Genomic DNA, 17,831 nt, shown 5'->3' on the forward strand with positions numbered 1-17,831 from the left:
AACTTGGAATATGTGTAAAAGTTGAATAAAAGTGAAAAAAATGTAGACGTTGCCATCTTACTTTTTGTCCCCCCCCCCCGTTTGTGTTCAACATAAGTGAAATTAAACTAAAATACAGTTTTACAGTATGTGGTTTTCATTTCTGCTTATGTTATGATTAATCTTTGTCATAAAATTTTAGATTGTTGTATGGAGGTACTGAAACCTATTTTTGGACATTTAGGTAGCTTCTGGTTGTGATGAACATTTTTTATGTAACTCATTTTTGATTATTTGTTTGGGCTACGTAGAAATGAAATTCCTGTTAGTAGTTACCTATTTTGAAGACTCTTAAATCATATTGAATCATATTGTTACCTTATTTATTTATTTATTTATTTTGACAGGCAGAGTGGACAGTGAGAGAGAGAGACAGAGAGAAAGGTCTTCCTTTGCCGTTGGTTCACCCTCCAATGGCTGCCGCAGCCTGCGCGCTGCGACCGGCGCACCGCGCTGATCCGATGGCAGGAGCCAGGTACTTATCCTGATTTCCCATGGGGTGCAGGGCCCAAGCACTTGGGCCATCCTCCACTGCACTCCCTGGCCATAGCAGAGAGCTGGCCTGGAAGAGGGGCAACCGGGACAGAATCTGGCACCCTGACCGGGACTAGAACCTGGTGTGCCGGTGCCGCAAGGCAGAGGATTAGCCTAGTGAGCCACGGCGCCGGCCAAGATTTATTTATTTATTGAGAGTCAGAGTTACACAGAGAGAGGAGAGGGAGAGGGAGAGAGAGAGAGAGAGAGAGGGCTTCCATCTGCTGGTCCACTCCCCAATTGGCCGCAACTGTCGGTGCTGTGCCGATCCGAAGCCAGGAGCCTCCTCCGGGTCTCCCACGCTGGTACATGGGCCCAAGGACTTGGGCCATCCTCCACCGCTCTCCTAGGCCACAGCAGAGAGTTGGATTGGAAATGGAGCAGCCAAGACACGAACTGGTGCCTACATGGGATGCCAGCACTGCAGGCGGTGACCTTACCCACCACACTACAGCACCAGCCCTGTTACCTTATTCTGTAGGAAGACTGACCACAAGCAGTGTTCAAGAATGCCTATGCAATCCCACTGTTGCAATTAAACAAGGAATCTTTAAGTTGCTAATTAGAAAGTAGCATTTTATTGTTTTATTTTGTATTTAATTAATAGTAAGGTAGAACAGCCTGATCTATTCATTCTTTAGATTTTTAAGTTTAGTTTGTTTTTATTTATTTGAGAAGCAGAAAGAGACAGGTCTTTCATCTTCTGGTTCACTCCCCAAATGCCCATAACAGCTGGGGCTGGAGCAGGCTGAAGCCGGGAACCTGGAACTCCATTTGGGTCTCCCTTGTGGGTGGCAGAGAACCAAGTGCTTGAGCCATCCCTTGTTGCTTCCCAGGGTGCACACTAGCAAGAAGCTAGGATTGGAGTGGAGCTGGGACTTGGACCCTGTCATTCAGCTATGGGATGCAGGTGTCTGAGGTGGTGTCTTAAGTGTTGCACCAAACCCTTCCCATTGTCTGTTCTTTAAAATGGAAGTGTACTTATAGTAACATTTGGATATTAGGGAATTTCCCCATTTCGATTCCAGAATTTTCATTTTTTTTCTGTAATTTTCATTTTTAAAATTTATTTGAAAAGCATTCTCATTTGCTGGTTTACTCCCCAAATGCGTGCAACAGCCAAACCTGGGGCAGGCTGAAGCCAGGAGCCTGAATTCTATCTGTCTCCTGCACAGGTGTCAGGGACCCAAGTTCTTGAGCCATCCCCTGCTGCCTCCTAGGTTGTGCGTTAGCAGAAAGCGGGAATTAGGAGCAGAGCCAGGACTCAGCCCAGCTGCTCAAGTGTGAGATGCGGATGTCCCAGGCAGCATCCTGACTGCCAGATGCCTGTCCCGTTCTCTTAGCTATTACACACTCTTCCATTTGGTGTTCACATGTGAATGACTGCAGCCTGAACTGACGAGAATTTGAGAATTGCTCGGTCGACTAGGCTGGTGGCTTGGCTGAGGTTTGAGTATGTTGCCAAGGGTCTCTATATTGGAATTTAGTCCCCATTGTGAAATAGTTAGAGGATGGAAACAGTGCAGTAATGGTGTTTGTTGGGGGGGGGGGGGGTTGGGAAGTGGTTAGGATTAGATCAGTGCGTTAGGATGGAGTCCCTGTGATTGAATACTGGTGGCTCTAAGACGATGGAGAGACCAAAGGCTGCACACACTTGCACATTCCCTGTCTCTTGCTGTGTGATGCCTGGTACAACCCTTGGACAAGAGGGCCATCACCAGATGTGGGCCTTGAATGTCCAGAGCTGTGAGCTCAGTAAACCTCTTTTTTTTTTTTTTTGACAGAATTAGAGAGAGAGACAGAGAGAAAGGTCTTCCTTCTGTTGGTTCACTCCCCAAATGGCCTCTGCGGCCAGTGCTGCGCTGATCCGAAGCCAGGAGCCAGGGGCTTCCTCCTGGTCTCCCATGCGGGTGCAGGGGCCTAAGTACTTGGGCCATCCTCCACTGCCCTCCTGGGCCACAGCAGAGAGCTGGACTGGAAGAGGAGCAACGGGGACAGAATCCGGCACTCATATGGGATGCCGGCGCCGCAGGCAGAGGATTAACCAAGTGAGCCATGGCGCCGGCCCCAGTAAACCTCTTTTTCTTCATAAAGTTACTCAGCCACAGGTATTTCATTAGAGTGGTGCAAAATGAACTGATAGAGCTGGAAGGTTCTGAATTGTTCCTTGCTGGAAAGACTGGAGCTAGGCTGTGCTGGAGGCTGTGCATCTGTGCTGGTTTTCATGAGATCTGGTTCTGTGGCGAGGGTTGGAAGAAAGGATCCAGGCTGTGGTTGGTTTAGAGCCCCCACCTGTGCATGGCTCTGTGGTCAGCCTGTGTTGACTGTCAGCATGCAGAGCTGGGTGTGGAGAAGAGCGCTGGAGCAGGCTCCGGGCTTAAAAGCAGCTTCAGCCAGTTAAGGTTGACTGGGAGTGCTCTGGGTTTATGGCAGTATGAATGCATAATTTATACTGAAACTGGCTGCATTTGCTTATGAATAATATCTCTTGGATACTACTGCGTGATTTTTCAGTTATAAAAAATGCCATGGCAGAATAATGCTTCAGAGCAAGGTCATTTCCAGAATGTTCTGGCTCCCCTTATAGGATTGTGCAGTCAGAAACCCTTTAGACCTGTCACCATCCAACATTAGTATGCTCAAGATCCAGAGGATGTATACTCTGCTGGATTGTGTATGTGTGTGTGTTTATAGAAGAAATACATGCATGCTTGGGCATAGGAGGTCGTTCCACTCCTTGCCTTAGCCGCTTCACTCCATCTTTGAGGGTGTGTAGGTCGCTTCGCTTCCAGCCCAGAGGGTGGCGCTCAGCCAGGAGCACCGAGGGTCTCTGTGTTGAGGTTGGGACAAGCCGGTGCCGTCTTCTCCGTGCTCCCACCGGCGGGAAGCCGATGCCGCTGTTGTTTCTCTCTTGCCAGGGCCAAGCTTTCCTCTCCCACCGCCTGGCAGGCGAGGGGGCTTAAAAGGGCCCTGGTGAGTGGCTGTGGGCATAACTTCTGTGGGCTCCTTTCTGCTGCCCTCACTTTTCTTTGATACTGGCTGTTGTCCCTTCCCCCATAGTGGTCAGTTTGGGCTGTACAGGGAGAAAACTGGTTTAAGCCTCCATAGGTCTGTTGTTTTTAAAGCAGTTTTATTGAGATATTACTAACTTAATACATGTTTAAAGTGTACAACAGTGATGCTCTTGTAACTCTCAAAAACATTGGTAATGCTCGCCCTTAGCAGCATCATGTTTGGTTAGGTATTTAGAGGGCTACATTTGATGGTTATAGCTTAAAACTTTAACTGTTTCAGATTATTACATTTCCCTTATGATCTCTTAGTTGTATCAGGACTGGGTTACTTTTTTGATTGTGTTGATTATAAGCCAGAAGTTACCCCCTTCCTCTCAAAACAATTTAAGGGGCTCTTTTTTCTTTCCTTTTTTAGACCATAGTTGGGAAGAATTGTAGATTTGTTGGAAAATGCCAAAGAGACTAAAAAGAAGACACTTTTGAGTTACCTAATTGGGTATACAAATACATTTTGGTGCCCTGAGGTGACTTTGAACTGGGAGTCACCGTGAGCTCAGTGGCAGAGTGTGCTGGGAGGATGGGAGGTCAGAATTACCTGCACCAGCAGAGCGGCTGGACCACTGGAGGTGTGGAGCACTCCCCTTTCCCTGAGCTCATGAGGGCCAGGTGGAGATCACGGGGCCACCTCTTCCCGCCTTCCCTCCCCCTTCATATATCTCTCCACCCCCCTACCCCTGCTGGCCACACCCTGAGACACACAGGAGGCAGGACTTAGTTCTTTGCATGCTGCGACTTGATCTTCCTGCATACTCCAGATTCCTCTATTCCTCCAGTAATAACAGCTCCAGCAGTGAAACTGCATTTTTGTTTCTGGGCCATATTTCAGTCAAGAAAAAATGCAGCAAAAAATTACAACAAAACACAGCTAATTAATAAGGATTTATTGAAAAGCAAACAAGCTCCCAGAAGCATCAGGGTTGGTGCAGGTGTAGCTCAGTCTGCAACACATGTTTTATGTCTGCCTTGAGAACCTCATGCCATGAGTCACCTAATGGGAAGATCACGTTAAGCTACTGCATCCAGAAAGGCTGGGCAGAAGTGTCTTGTGGCTTTAAAAATCAGACAAAGTTGAAAAATCTTGGTAACTTTGGACAAGGTAATTCACTTTTCTGGACCCAAGTTTTTTCTTCTGTAAACAACAACAAATATAGGGAATCCAGTGGGGGTGAATTTTATAGGAAACGCTAAGCAATTAGTATAATCTTTATATAGTATAAGCACTCTAGTGTTTTAAACCACTGTCATTGCTCCTCTTCGTGCCAGGCACTGGGGAAATACGATTGCAAACGACCTGGTCCTAATGACTGGTGGTGGGGGCGCACAGGGGGCTGGTCCTGGTCAGTGGCACAGTGCAGCGTGTCAGAGGAGCCTCTTGTGAGTTTCAGGGCTTTTGGGAGTTTGCTCTCAGTCTGGCTTCATATTATGGATATTAAAACAAACATCACACTTGAAGAAAATGAGCCGTGCTCAGGTTAGGGATTCAAGAGATCAAGGGTTGGGAAACAAGACTTAGCTGTTCTCTCCATCTCTTTCTCTCTGTCAGTGTTCAGGATGATACAGTACCACAGAGTGATAGTTTTTTCCCTTGATTTTGGAGCATATGATAGCATCTGTATAGAGTTCTAGAGCTTATGACATGCTCCTGTGATCTCCTGAAAGCCCTCCAGTCGTCCTTTTACTCTCATCTGTTGTGGGAAAGATAGGCGAGGCTCAGAGAAAACACTCCCTGAGGAGAAGGGGATGGAGGAGGGCTGGGGTCCGTGTGGTCAGGATCCAGTCTTTCTGTTTTCACTGTGTTTCCAGCGCAAACTTTCAACCACTGAATACGTGGAGGCCTTCTCTTGCTACTGTATATCGTACCTCCTTAGCTTGAAGGCCAGGTTGGGAGTCTACGCTTATTGTTCATCTGGCTGAACCACTTGTAGGATGTTCTTATTTATGTATTTTCCTTTTATCTTGACTTTTTTTAAAAAAGTATTTTATTTATTTATTTACTGAGAGGTAGAGTTACAGACAATGATAAGGAGAGACAGAGAAAGGTACCCTCTTTGGTTCACTCCCCAAATGGCTTCAACAGCCAGAGCTGAGCCGATCCGAAGCCAGGAGCCAGGAACTTCTTCTGGGTCTCCCATGTGAGTGCAGGGGCCCAAGGACTTGGCTATCTTCCACTGCTCTCCCAGGCCATAGCAGAGAGCTGGATCGGAAGAGGAACAGCTGAGATTAGAACCGGCACCCAAATGGGATGCTGGCACCGCAGGTGGAGGATTAACCTACTGTGCCACAACGCCAGCCCCTATTATGCGTCTTGATCATACATCAACCCCTGATTTTGTAGTTTCACTTACTATAATTTCCTGAAATGCAGTAACCATTATATAGCCCCTTTATTACAGTTTATTCTTTTAGGTATATACTCCTTCTTAGTCTTTATTTCACCAGTGAGTCCTTGCCAACAAGTCTGTGCTACATAGAAGTTTGTTTAAAATCCAAAACTACTTTTTTATCCATGCAGATATCCTCTACTATCCCAGTCTGTTCAGTGCCTTAGGGACATCTGTCCTTGAATTATCCTGTGTTGGTCCTTCTGTCTGTAAAAATCAGGACTTCTGTGCTGGGAATAACAGGCTTTTCCATGAGGCCAACCATGGACAGGGTGCAGAGGTGTGTGGCATCTGCTGCCATTGAGTTTTCTTTTCCATCCAGGGTGGAAGCCCCTTTCCCTTCACTTCTGCATTTCTCTCTCTCAGTCTCTTTCCTTTCTTCCCTCCCACACCCCACCTTCACCTTCCCCCACGTCATGCTGAGGAGGGAGAGGGAGAGAGTTGGTTTGAGGGTGGGGTGGAGGGCATTCTGGTCAAAGTATGTGTGAAAGCTGGATGCCTTAGAGAGTCTCTTTCAAGGGCCTGATGTTGCTACAGCTGGTACTACTGGGGCTTCTCCACCCAGTACGTGCTGCTCTTATGTTAAAACTCCTCCCACCAGAGGTGAAACTGGGAAGAACGAGGGAAGGTTGGCGGCCATGGCTGCATTCTGTGCCCTGGTGTGGGCTCACTGTGGCATTGCACGGACACTTTCTCTGCTGCTGGGTTTTCACGGGCCGCATCTGTACCAATCTCATCCCTTACGTTTTATTTATTCCTCAGCAGTTTCGTAGGTGTCCTGACAGGTAGATCAAAAGATAAACATTTCTCAAGACAAGTGTTTTGTCTGTTATTTCTAGCAGCAGGCCAGAAGCTAAATTTCACTTTTAGATGCCATCTGTGATCCTAGTAATTCATATTTCATGTGTTTCTCTCTCTGAAAATGTAAAGACAGGTTGAGTATCCCTTATCTAAAATGCTTGGGACCAAAAGTGTTTGGCATTTTGAATTTTCTTTTTAGATTTTTCTAATGTTTGCATGTGGATAATGAGATATCTTGGGGAGAGGACCCAAGTGTAAACGTGAAATTCACTTAGGGTTCATATACAACATATACATGTGGCCCAAAGGTCATTTTATGCAATGTGTTTAGGGCATGTGCATTTCGACTGCAACCCACCCCATGAAGTCAGATGTGGAGTTTTCCACATGTAGTATCATGTCAGCACTCAAGAAGTTTTGGATTTTGGATTAAGGATGCTCAACCTCCTGAGTTTTTCTCTGTGTGCGTGTGTGTGTGTACCCTGGATCACTGGAAATAAATCCCACAATTTTTCTGGCATAGAATTAAAGGAAGTGGGTGATGGTTGAAGTTGATGAAATTTGCAAGCTATCTTTTCTACAAGAGTAGGCCAGCTCCACATCAGGCCTTTACTGCCACCCTATGCCCCATGGGATGCAGTCACCATTGACTGTTGCCTTCTGGGTGTCTGGGACCACTCCGAGTCCTCTGGAGTCTGGGATACTGCTGCCTTCCTACCCTCGGGCTCCTGTCTAATTCAGTAGCTCCATTCGTGCAAACTTCATTACTTTTCTGAGCTGTGTTTTCAGCTTTTTTTTTGGTCTGTTTAAGGGGAAAAAACCCAAATATTCTCAGTTGAAGGGTAAAATGAAAATTTCTTGAACTTGAAAACCCTGCTAGTGTTTTGACTTTTACTGTATTATTTATAGTAGAATGTACAGGATTCAAGCAGTGCACTGTTTAATATTTTTCCAATTGGAAACACTGTACCCAAATTCTATGAGACACAAGGCCCACATTGTACTTTTTATGGAAGTGACATATTTAAATAATATCTCAGATTGTAGTAATACTTGCATTTACAGATGGCAGTGATAATCAGCTTTTTAAAAACTTCATTACAGAAGGATAAGTTTTAAGACATCAAATAAACTGAAGTTTAATTATAAACAAAAGTCATACGAAGCAAACTAAAGCATCATTGTGTGTGACCCAATCATTGTGATGTGACCCATCATTGTGTGTGACAGACTGGATACTTGTGGGTGAGGTTTGGGATGTGGGGCTCAGGAAACCCCGGCTCAGTGTGTTGCCTCTGCCAGAGCCAGAGCTTGAACTCGGTTTGCTTCTCTCCGGCTGTTTTTATTTTGCTGTGACACTCACTAAAGGAGGGGCTGTTAGCTTATGCTGTGTTTTGTCTGGGGAAGAAGTAGTAGTTCCCTGGGGGTCTACCGAGGGGAGAAGTGACTGTGAGGGGGAGGGCAGAAGAGGAGCTTCTGTGTGTATGCAGGTGCACTGAGCTCTTCTTACCTTCTCTGTGGCTTCCGAGGTGCTGGTTTAGGGTGGGGTTGACCCAGAGCAGCGCCTGTCCTAGTTACGGAGGCTGTGAGAGGCCTGCGACCTGCTCAGTCGTGCCGGGCAGGAATCTCGCTGAGCAGCTTAGCGCGGTGCCCTAACACGCAGCGATTGGTAGAGACGGCAGGTGAGTTGAGGTGATAGTGGCAGGAAGCAGACATAAATCAGATGCCATCATGATAAAGAATTGAGTATCATCTCCACCCAGGAATTTAAACAGATGCTGTGTATGAAACATCTGTTGCCTACTGTGGCGTTTGATTTCAGTTCATTTGTGTTTTGGGATGCATGTGCCGTTGACCCCACCCCCGCCCCCTTCTTCCCATTAGAAGTGGATGAGAAGGAGGGCTCCGATCAGAAACTTGCTGTGCTCCTGAAGTTGGTGAGACCCAGCCGCGTGCCGTGAGATGTGTCACCCTTCCGCTTGACGGTCGTCCTGTGCCCTCCACAAAAGCAGCACACCCACTCCAGCAGCGATTCCCTGCCTTCTTCCTGTTGCTTCTCTGAATCTGTAGCTGTCACTGCCTCCTCCTCTGCTGTCGCCTCCTAGTGTTCAAGGCTGGTTCCTCTTTTTGAACCCCTCTGTGTCCTCTGCTCCCGAAGCATCCCCTCGAGTCACTGCGTCCTCCCTCCTGCCTTAGAACCCACCTGCTTGGATGTGAAGAATCTTCTGGGTCATTTAACATCGTTACTTTAAAACCCTGTCTGGTCAGCATTCGCCTCCACTGGACTTCCCCGGGCTAGCAGCCTCTTAGTTGCTTTTAGTCCAAGGACCCGTCTCGGTGCCCATCTCTGCTGCCTGTGTGCAGCAGTTCCCATCTCGGGAGTGTCCCCTCCTCAGTGTGTGTGATGCTGTGCTCTCCGGGCTGCTACCTCTCGTCTCCGTCTTGGACTGCGTTTATGTCACCTGTGTCATTGTTCGTGCCTGTTTTCCTCACCAGCTGTTCCTGGGTTCTCTCTGTAGGACAGCTGTGCGCTGCTCTTGCTTACGTTTCCAGCGCAGATCTGAGCGCCACACTTCATCTCATTTGGCATCGTGTGGTGGGTGCCTCAGACTCAGCTTGTTCCAAACTCCGGGGGCCCTCCCACCCCCAGTCTTTGCCTCTGTTCCTGATGTCATTGTGGGAAATAGGAAACCTTCGCATCATCCCTGACTTCCTTTACAGATCCACCAATCTCGGGTGCCAACCACTTGTCTCTCTTCCCTCCTGAGGTGTGGTAGTCACGGGTTTCGCTGCTAGTGCTAATGAGGTTTTTATCGAGCCTTAAAAAAAAAAAATCAGGAAGTACCTTCTGTAGCTGTGAATCTTCCACTTTATCACAGTGGCTCTGGCTTTAAGTATCCTAAATGAGGGCAACTTAAGGCCATAAGGCAAAGCACCTCGAGATGGACTAAGATGTACGCATATAAAATGCTACACAGGGACTGAAAGGTGAAATCTGAGAAAGAAGAAATTGGATTTGGTGACTCGGGTGTCGTCTGCCTACTGGGGGAAATTTTGTGGTACAGTGAAGACTTTCTTGTGCCTGTTCCTCCTGTGTGTTTGCTCCCAAGGTGCCCTCCAAGTGGTATCCTTAGTGACTTAGGACCCTTCTTTATTTAGTAAGTTTTGTCAGTAGCATCTCCATATTCTGAGATCCCGTTGATTTTTACTCCCAAATTTGAATGGGTCAAGATGATGATGGTCCTTTTTTTTTTTTTAAGATATATTTATTTTATTTGAAGGACAGAATTAGAGAAGGAGATGGGGAGAGAGAGAGAGAGAGAGAGAGAGAGGGAGGGAGGGAGGGAGGGAGGGAGAGACAGAGAGAAATCTTCCATCTGTTGGTTCACTTCCCCGATGGCCCCAACAGCCAGGGCTGGGCCAGGCTGAAGCCAGGAGCCTCTTCCAGGTCTCCCATGTGGGTGCAGAGGCCCAAACACTTGAGCTGTCTTCCACTGCTTTCCCAGGTACCTTAGCAAGGAGCTGAATTGGAAGTGGAGCAGCCAGGACTCGATCTGGCACTCATATGGGATGCTGGCATTGCAGGTGGTGGCTTAACCCGCCGTGCCACAGTGCCAGCCCCAGTGATGGTCCTTCTTAATCAAATGTAAATGTGTTCCTTCTTTTTGTGTGTGTGTGTGTGTGTAAGATTTTTTTTTTTTATTTGACAGAGTTAGAGAGAGGGAGACAGAAAGGTCTTCCTTCTGTTGGTTCACTCCCCAAATGGCCACTACGGCCGGAGCTATGCCGATTCGAAGCCAGGAGCCAGGTGCTTCCTCGTGGTCTCCCATGTGGGTGCAGGGGCCCAAGCACTTGGGCATCCTCCACTGCCATCCTGGGTCACAGCAGAGAGCTGGACTAGAAGAGGAGCAACCGGGATGAGAACCCAGTACCCATATGGATGCCGGCGCCACAGGCGGAGGATTAACCAAGTGAGCCATGGCGCCGGCGCCTCCTTCTTTTTTATAAAAAAAATTTATTTATTTGAGAGGCAGAGAGACAGAGATGAGAGAGAGAGTGTGTTAGCTGTCTGCAATCCAGTGATTCATTTTCCCAAATGCCCACAACAGCTGGGGCTTGACTGGGCTGGTCCAGGCTGGAGCCAGGAACTAGAAACTCAATACAGGACTTCCATGTGGTTAGCAGGAACTGGGTCACTTGGGCCATCTCTGTGCCTCCCAGGGTGTATATTGGCAGGAGGCAGGAGGCTGGAGTCAGTTTCCAGAGCTGGACTCAGACCCAGGCATCCTGATACTGGGTGCTGCTGTCTAAACCATTAGCTAAATGCCTACCGTGTGCCTCTTCATCTCTGTTGCTGTTTTCTCTATTGGAAATGTGGCAGTTTTCAGTTCTTTAGACTTTAACGTCATCCTATCATGAAACTTTTCCTTTGCCTCTTGGGACTGCATTATCCTGATTCTTGCCACGTCCTGGATGATTTTTTCCTGGAATCTTGTGGTGCCTGTGGAGACTGGGCTCCTACTTGCTCTCGGTTCTGTCTGCATGTCAGAGGGATCCCAGCCGTACGCATGATGTCCGCTACCACCCATTTGCAGTCTTTGTTTTTAGTGCAAACTCTCCCGCTGAACCCCACATCTGTATTTTCAGATCTTTTCCAGACTTCTTCCTTTTTTTCTTTTCTATCTGGATGCAGGATGCCACCAGTTGCCCGTCACCCAGAAAAGACACCTTGGTGAGATGAATGCCTCCCTCCTCACTTTCCACACTCACTAGGGCACCAAGCCTACTGATTTTACTGCTTAGATTCCTGGCTCTCATATCTGCCTTCCCATTTCTGTCCTTGTTGCTTTAGCCTAGACCCTCATTGTTTGCCTTCTCATTCTATTTCTTAATTCCTCTCTCACCATGCAGTTATCACCTCTCCTTTCTCCCTACTTCCAAATACAATACTCTGAGTTAAAGGCTGAGTGCTTGCTATTCTAATTTACGTGTATGGTGTTTTGTGCTCTTCTGTAACCATCATGTAGAATTGATTTCATCCCTTTTACTTTGGAGGAGAGTAGCTCCAGGCCTCACAGATAGTGAAGGGGGGACAGGGATTTGGACCCAGGCTTTATGTTCCAGAACCAACTCACTTCCAACCTTTTCCTGGTTCCCTGTGTCATTTTTGAGTGGCCTTTAAAATCTTTACCTAATTGGCCTCTCATCTGTTTTTATTGTTTGATTTCTTCCTACTCTGCCTAATATCTTTACTGTTTAATTTTCTCCTGTCCTACCTAACAGACCTGGAATTTCAGGTTGCTGAACCTCTTGGTCTTCCTCGAAGGTGTTGTGTGTCTGAACACATTCGCTCTGCAATATTGAATCCCTGCTTCTTTATCTGTCCTTCAAGGCCCAGCTTACGTGACATCTCCTCTTGGGAGGGTTCCTGACTGTTGCTGAACACCCCTCTGCTCCTGCTCCTCAGTGAGCTTCTGCCCTGCTCCAGGAATACCCCACATGCACACTGCCTTATTTATGTTTATAGCAGTCATAAATGTGTATCCATATTTAAAGAAATTGTAAGTTACAGACGTAGCAGGGAATGTTCTCATAAAGTCCACACCAAGTTCCCCTTGATTCCTGTTCTCTGTCACTGAAGTACATTCGTTACGACTAAGAAACTAATGTTGGCACCCTACTATTGACTAAATTTGGTACTTTTAATTCAGATTTCACCAGTTATTCCCCTGTGTTTTTTTCTATTCCATTTGAGATAGCACATTTAGTCATTTCTCCCTGGTGTCCTGTGGTCTCTGATAGTTCCTAGTCTCTTCTTATCCTTGGTGAACTTGACAGCTTTGAGAAGCACCAGTAAGGTCTTTTGCAGAATGTCCCTGAGCTTGAGCTTTTGTCTGATGTTTTCCTTATGGTTAACCTAAAGCCATGGGTTTTGGGGAGGAGACCACAGAGGCCCTATCCAGGACCTGTGATGGCAAGAAGGCTGGCACTGGTGGTGCTGGCCCTGATCGCCTGGTTGACAGTGGCAGCTGGGTCGTGACAGTAAAGGTACTTTCTGCTTTTCTTTTTTTTTTTTTTTTTTTTTTTTTGACAGGCAGAGTGGACAGTGAGAGAGAGAGACAGAGAGAAAGGTCTTCCTTTTGCCGTTGGTTCACCCTCCAATGGCCGCCGCGGCCGGCGCGCTGCGGCCGGCGCACCGCGCTGATCCGAAGGCAGGAGCCAGGAGCCAGGTGCTTTTCCTGGTCTCCCATGGGGTGCAGGGCCCAAGCACCTGGGCCATCCTCCACTGCACTCCCTGGCCACAGCAGAGGGCTGGCCTGGAAGAGGGGCAACCGGGACAGAATCCGGCGCCCCGACCGGGACTAGAACCCGGTGTGCCGGCGCCGCTAGGCGGAGGATTAGCCTAGTGAGCCGCGGCGCCGGCCACTTTCTGCTTTTCTAATACTCTTGTCTTTGGAAGCAGGAACATATCACAGCCTTTAACTCAAGGTACAGTGATGGTAAGCTAGAGAGGGGTATTATTGGCATAATTTATTTGGAATTCCTCTGTAAGAAAGATTTGCCTCTTTTCCCTTACATCCTTCTTCAGTCATTAAATCAACATAAATTCATTTATTTTATACTTTAGATTATAATACAATATTTTGTTATTCATTTTGTTTTCAAATTGTTCCAGCTGTGGTCTTTGGAAGCTCTTTCAGGCTGGTTCCTGTGTCCTTTCGACATGCCCCCCTTCCCAGCCGTTTCTCCAGGGAGTCTGTATTGGTCACTTTTCCACTACTCTGGCTGAATACCTGAGACAGGCTGACTTTATCAAGAAAGGCTGTTTATTTAGCGTGTAGTTTCAGAGGCTGAAAGTCTAAGATCAGGTGGCCGTATTGATTTGACCTCTGGAGCAGATGCCATCACACTGGGAGTGTGTGTGTGTGTGTGTGTGTGAGAGAGAGAGAGAGAGAGAGAGAGCAAGAGGTCACACTGCCAGCCAGGAGGCCTGAGAGCTATGGGGGTCAGGTTTGCTCTTTCTTTAACACCACCTGTGAGAACAGACTCAGGGATCCTAAACATTCTATTCATTTATTTAAAAGAGAGAGAGAAGGCAATACACACACACGACATAGAAAAAGGTCTCCCATCTGCTGGTTCACCTCTCAGATGCTACTTTTTTTTTTTTTTTTTGGACAGGCAGAGTGGATAGTGAGAGAGAGAGACAGAGAGAAAGGGAGAAAGGTCTTCCTTTTGCCATTGGTTCACCCTCCAATGGCCACCACGGCTGGCGCACTGCGGCCGGCGCATCGCGCTGATCCGAAGGCAGGAGCCAGGTGCTTCTCCTGGTCTCCCATGGGGTGCAGGGCCCAAGCACTTGGGTCATCCTCCACTGCACTCCCGGGCCACAGCAGAGAGCTGGCCTGGAAGAGGGGCAACCGGGACAGAATCCGGCGCCCCAACTGGGACTAGAACCCAGTGTGCCAGCGCCGCTAGGTGGAGGATTAGCCTATTGAGCCGTGGTGCTGGCCTTCAGATGCTACTTGAGAAGTACCCAGCCTCTAGTTATCCAGGGACCTCCCCTGGGCCCCACCTCTCCCATGGCTGCCGTATACAAAATCTTGAAAATGTAATGTATTTTACATAAAAATTCAACATTTTAGCAAAATCTTTGTAAATAAGTCCTGTTGTGAAGTTTGAAGGAAAACATAATTGCTTTATTATGTCAGCAATAGAATCGTGCCCTGCACAGTGGCGTTGTGGTTAGTGATGGGCCCCGGTGTTATGTTGCCCAGAGGTGTGTGGCTGTGCTAGTTTAAGTGCACAGCGACATTCACACAGCAGTGCGTTTCCCATAACATACGCCATCATCAAGCAGCACATGACTGTGTATCTTCATTGTAGATGGCTTAGAAAATAGGAAAAATGAGAAGAAAAGAAAGCATCTCTAATTCTCTCACCTAAGTCTAACACTTAATAACTTGGAATTTGTCACTTTAGAATTGTACTTTGTGTGTACATGTTCTACACATTTTTTACAAAAATGTTCATACTTAACCCTACTGATTTATAATCTTTTTTTTCTACTTAATACAGCCGTATTTTTTTAAAAAATATTTATTTATTTACTTGAAAGTCAGAGTTACACAGAGAGAGGAGAGGCAGAGAGAGAGAGGTCTTCTATCCGCTGGTTCACTCCCCAGATGGCCACAACGGCTGGAGCTGTGCCAATCGAAAGCCAGGAGCCATGGACTTGGGCCATCTTCTACTGCTTTCCCAGGCCACAGCAGAGAGCTGGATCGGCAGTAGAGCAGCCAGGTCTCAAACAGGCGCCTACATGGGATGCCGGCACCACAGGTGGCAACCTCACCTGCTATGCCACAGCTCCGGCTCCATACAGCTGTATTTTTTTAAAAAAAGATTTTTATCTGTTTATTTTGAAAGAGTTGGGAGAGGGGGGAGCGAGAGAGAAAGAGAAAGATCTTTGATCCACCTGTTTACTCCCCAGATGGTTGCAACAAAAATTCTTCCAGGTCTCCCATGTGGGAGTACTTGGGCCATTATCAGCTTCCTTCCCAAGCCATTAGCGGGGAGTGGGATTGGAAGCAGAGCAGCCGGGACACGAACTGGCACCCATAGGGCATGCTGACATCACAGGTCGCAGCCTTACCACAGCACCGACTCCCAACTATATTTTTTAGAATAGGTGTGTCATGTAGTTGTCATTGTAAGCCCTGATGAATATCTTCTTAGAGGGCTTGGTGTGCTGTTCTTATGGTTTCCTTTAGATGTATTCCTTTATTTTTATTTTTATTATTTTTTTTATTTATTTGACAGGTAGAGTTAGACAGTGAGAGAGAGAGAGACAGAGAGAAAGGTCTTCCTTCCATTGGTTCACCCCCCAAATGGCCGCTGTGGCCGGCACACCACGCTGATCTGAAGCCAGGAGCCAGGTGCTTCTCCTGGTCTCCCATGGGGTGCAGGGCCCAAGGACTGGGGCCATCCTCCACTGCACTCCCGGGCCATAGCAGAGAGCTGGACTGGAAGAGGAGCAACTGGGACTAGTACCCGGCTCCCATATGGGATGCCAGCGCCGCAGGCGGAGGACTAACCAAGTGAGCCACGGCGCCAGCCCCCAGATGTATTCCTAAAAGGATTGCTGGATAAGTGGACTTCAATATTTCTGGCGCATGTTTCTTGGGGTGAGCATTTTACATTGAGCATCTGGTTTTACATTGCTCTCCTGGGAAGCGCTCTCAACACCCCGAGATCTTGCCTCCCTCCTTCAGGGTTGTGAATACATAGTTTGTCTTTAGAGCCAGTCACTCACCCTGTTCATGTGATTCATTTACCTGCGTAGAGCATCGTGTCAAAGAACGCGCTGCAGTATCGGGGGAATTCCCAGCACGATGCCCAGGAGTTTCTGCTGTGGCTTTTGGACCGAGTTCACGAAGACCTCAATCATGCAGTGAAGCAGAGCGGCCAGCCCCCCGTGAAGGTGAGATGCGCCCTTGATTGGGCCGTCAGTGGGTGAGGAGGCAGAGGGTTCTTCTCCCAAGCCTCTACTGAGGACTTGTGTGTGTGTTAATACTATGATGATAATGGGTGAGAATAAAATTCAGTGGGTACTTAGAGGTATTTTACCCGTTTACTTCAAGAAACACTGGCCTCAGGAAACTTAGATTCCACAAGGAGAGGAGTAACATCTGCTTGTCAAACTAAAGAGTTGCTTCCCTCATACAGCTTTTTAAGTTCTTTTTTTAAAGATTGTATTTATTTGACAGGTAGAGTTACAGACAGTGAGAGGGAGAGACAGACAGGTCTTCCATCCACTGGTTCACTCCTCAAATGGCTGCAATGGCCGGAACGGGGCCATTCCGGAGCCAAGAGTCTCCTCTAGGTCTCCCATGTGGGTTCAGGGTCTCAAGCACTTGGGCCATCCTCCACTACTTTCCTAGGCCATCAACAGAGAGCTGGATTGGAAGAGGAGCAGCCAGGACTTGAACCAGCAGCCATACAGGATGCCAGCACCATAGGCAGAGGATTAACCTACTGCACCACAGCATCGGCCCCTAAAGTTCTTGATAATTCTGCTTTATACTGCAAATTTTTTAATCTCTAGTCTTGTTAAATGTTAAATTGTTTCTCTGATTGAAGTTCTTTTTGTGCTAGACACCCTGTACTGCTATATGTCTATGTGTCTGGCTAACTAACTAGACATCTCAGGGTCAGACGCTGTGTCTCATATTTCTTTATATCCTAATACCCTGTGCACGTGGTGGCAGATGCTCAGTTACCAATGGTCAGGTGGAGGAACGTGGAAGGGTTAAGGAAAGTGTGAAGCGCAGTGTGACTAGGGCCGCAGTGAACAGCACAGCTCATAGATGCTAGAGAATCTAAGCATGGGAAGAAGTGTATATCTCAGAGTGGTTGGGGATCATTTCCTGGAAGACCTGTGGGTGGGGGACTGGAAGTTGGAGGAAGATTGGACATCCTTTGGGGAGGAGAGCTGCCCAGCTGTGTGAACATGGTGAAGATGGATAAACATGGCAGAGTCTGAGGAGGTGAGTCCATGTGACCCACGAGCAGGTGCCCATCACTGAAGCATCTGCACTTGATGGGTGGCTGTCAAGAAGGTCAGGGATACTTGTGATCTTTTAGGTTCATTTTCAGTCAAGAGTTGTCACTTCCAGTCTGAAATTGTGCTTCCTTCTCTGTAGCCACCATCAGAGACTGATATGATGCCCGAGGGACCATCATTTCCTGTCTGCAGCACTTTTGTACAAGAACTTTTTCAAGCCCAGTACAGGTATGAGCACATGAAATGTTCCTTCTTTTGTTTACTAACCATAGTTGTAGGTAATCTTAATGTGAATATCTTACATTTTTGTTTTTGAAGATCTTCTTTGACATGTCCTCATTGTCAGAAACAGAGCAACACTTTTGACCCTTTCCTCTGCATTTCGTTGCCAATTCCTCTGCCACATACCAGGTAAGAACAGATTCAGTAAAATGGAGT

At 47.4% G+C, this 17,831-nt stretch overlaps 1 protein-coding gene across 3 annotated transcripts in view; it reads left to right on the plus strand.

The window, feature by feature from the left end:
- The window catches only part of USP31 (ubiquitin specific peptidase 31), an 87,136-nt gene that overhangs the window by 24,338 nt on the left and 44,967 nt on the right, over positions 1–17,831 (plus strand). For 2 of the 3 annotated variants that reach the window (XM_017342525.4, XM_089321488.1), the window contains exons 2-4: positions 16,173–16,310; positions 17,533–17,621; positions 17,712–17,804. In XM_017342525.4, coding sequence (XP_017198014.4) covers positions 16,173–16,310; positions 17,533–17,621; positions 17,712–17,804 — 320 coding nt within the window. Of the gene's footprint in view, positions 1–16,172; positions 16,311–17,532; positions 17,622–17,711; positions 17,805–17,831 lie in introns of those variants that run through there. The other variant, XM_089321487.1, reaches the window with a different exon arrangement.

This window comes from Oryctolagus cuniculus, chromosome 19 (genome assembly GCF_051225735.1).
Source record: "Oryctolagus cuniculus isolate XC-2025 breed Fujian yellow rabbit chromosome 19, ASM5122573v1, whole genome shotgun sequence".
NCBI classification, from domain to species: Eukaryota; Metazoa; Chordata; class Mammalia; order Lagomorpha; family Leporidae; genus Oryctolagus; species Oryctolagus cuniculus.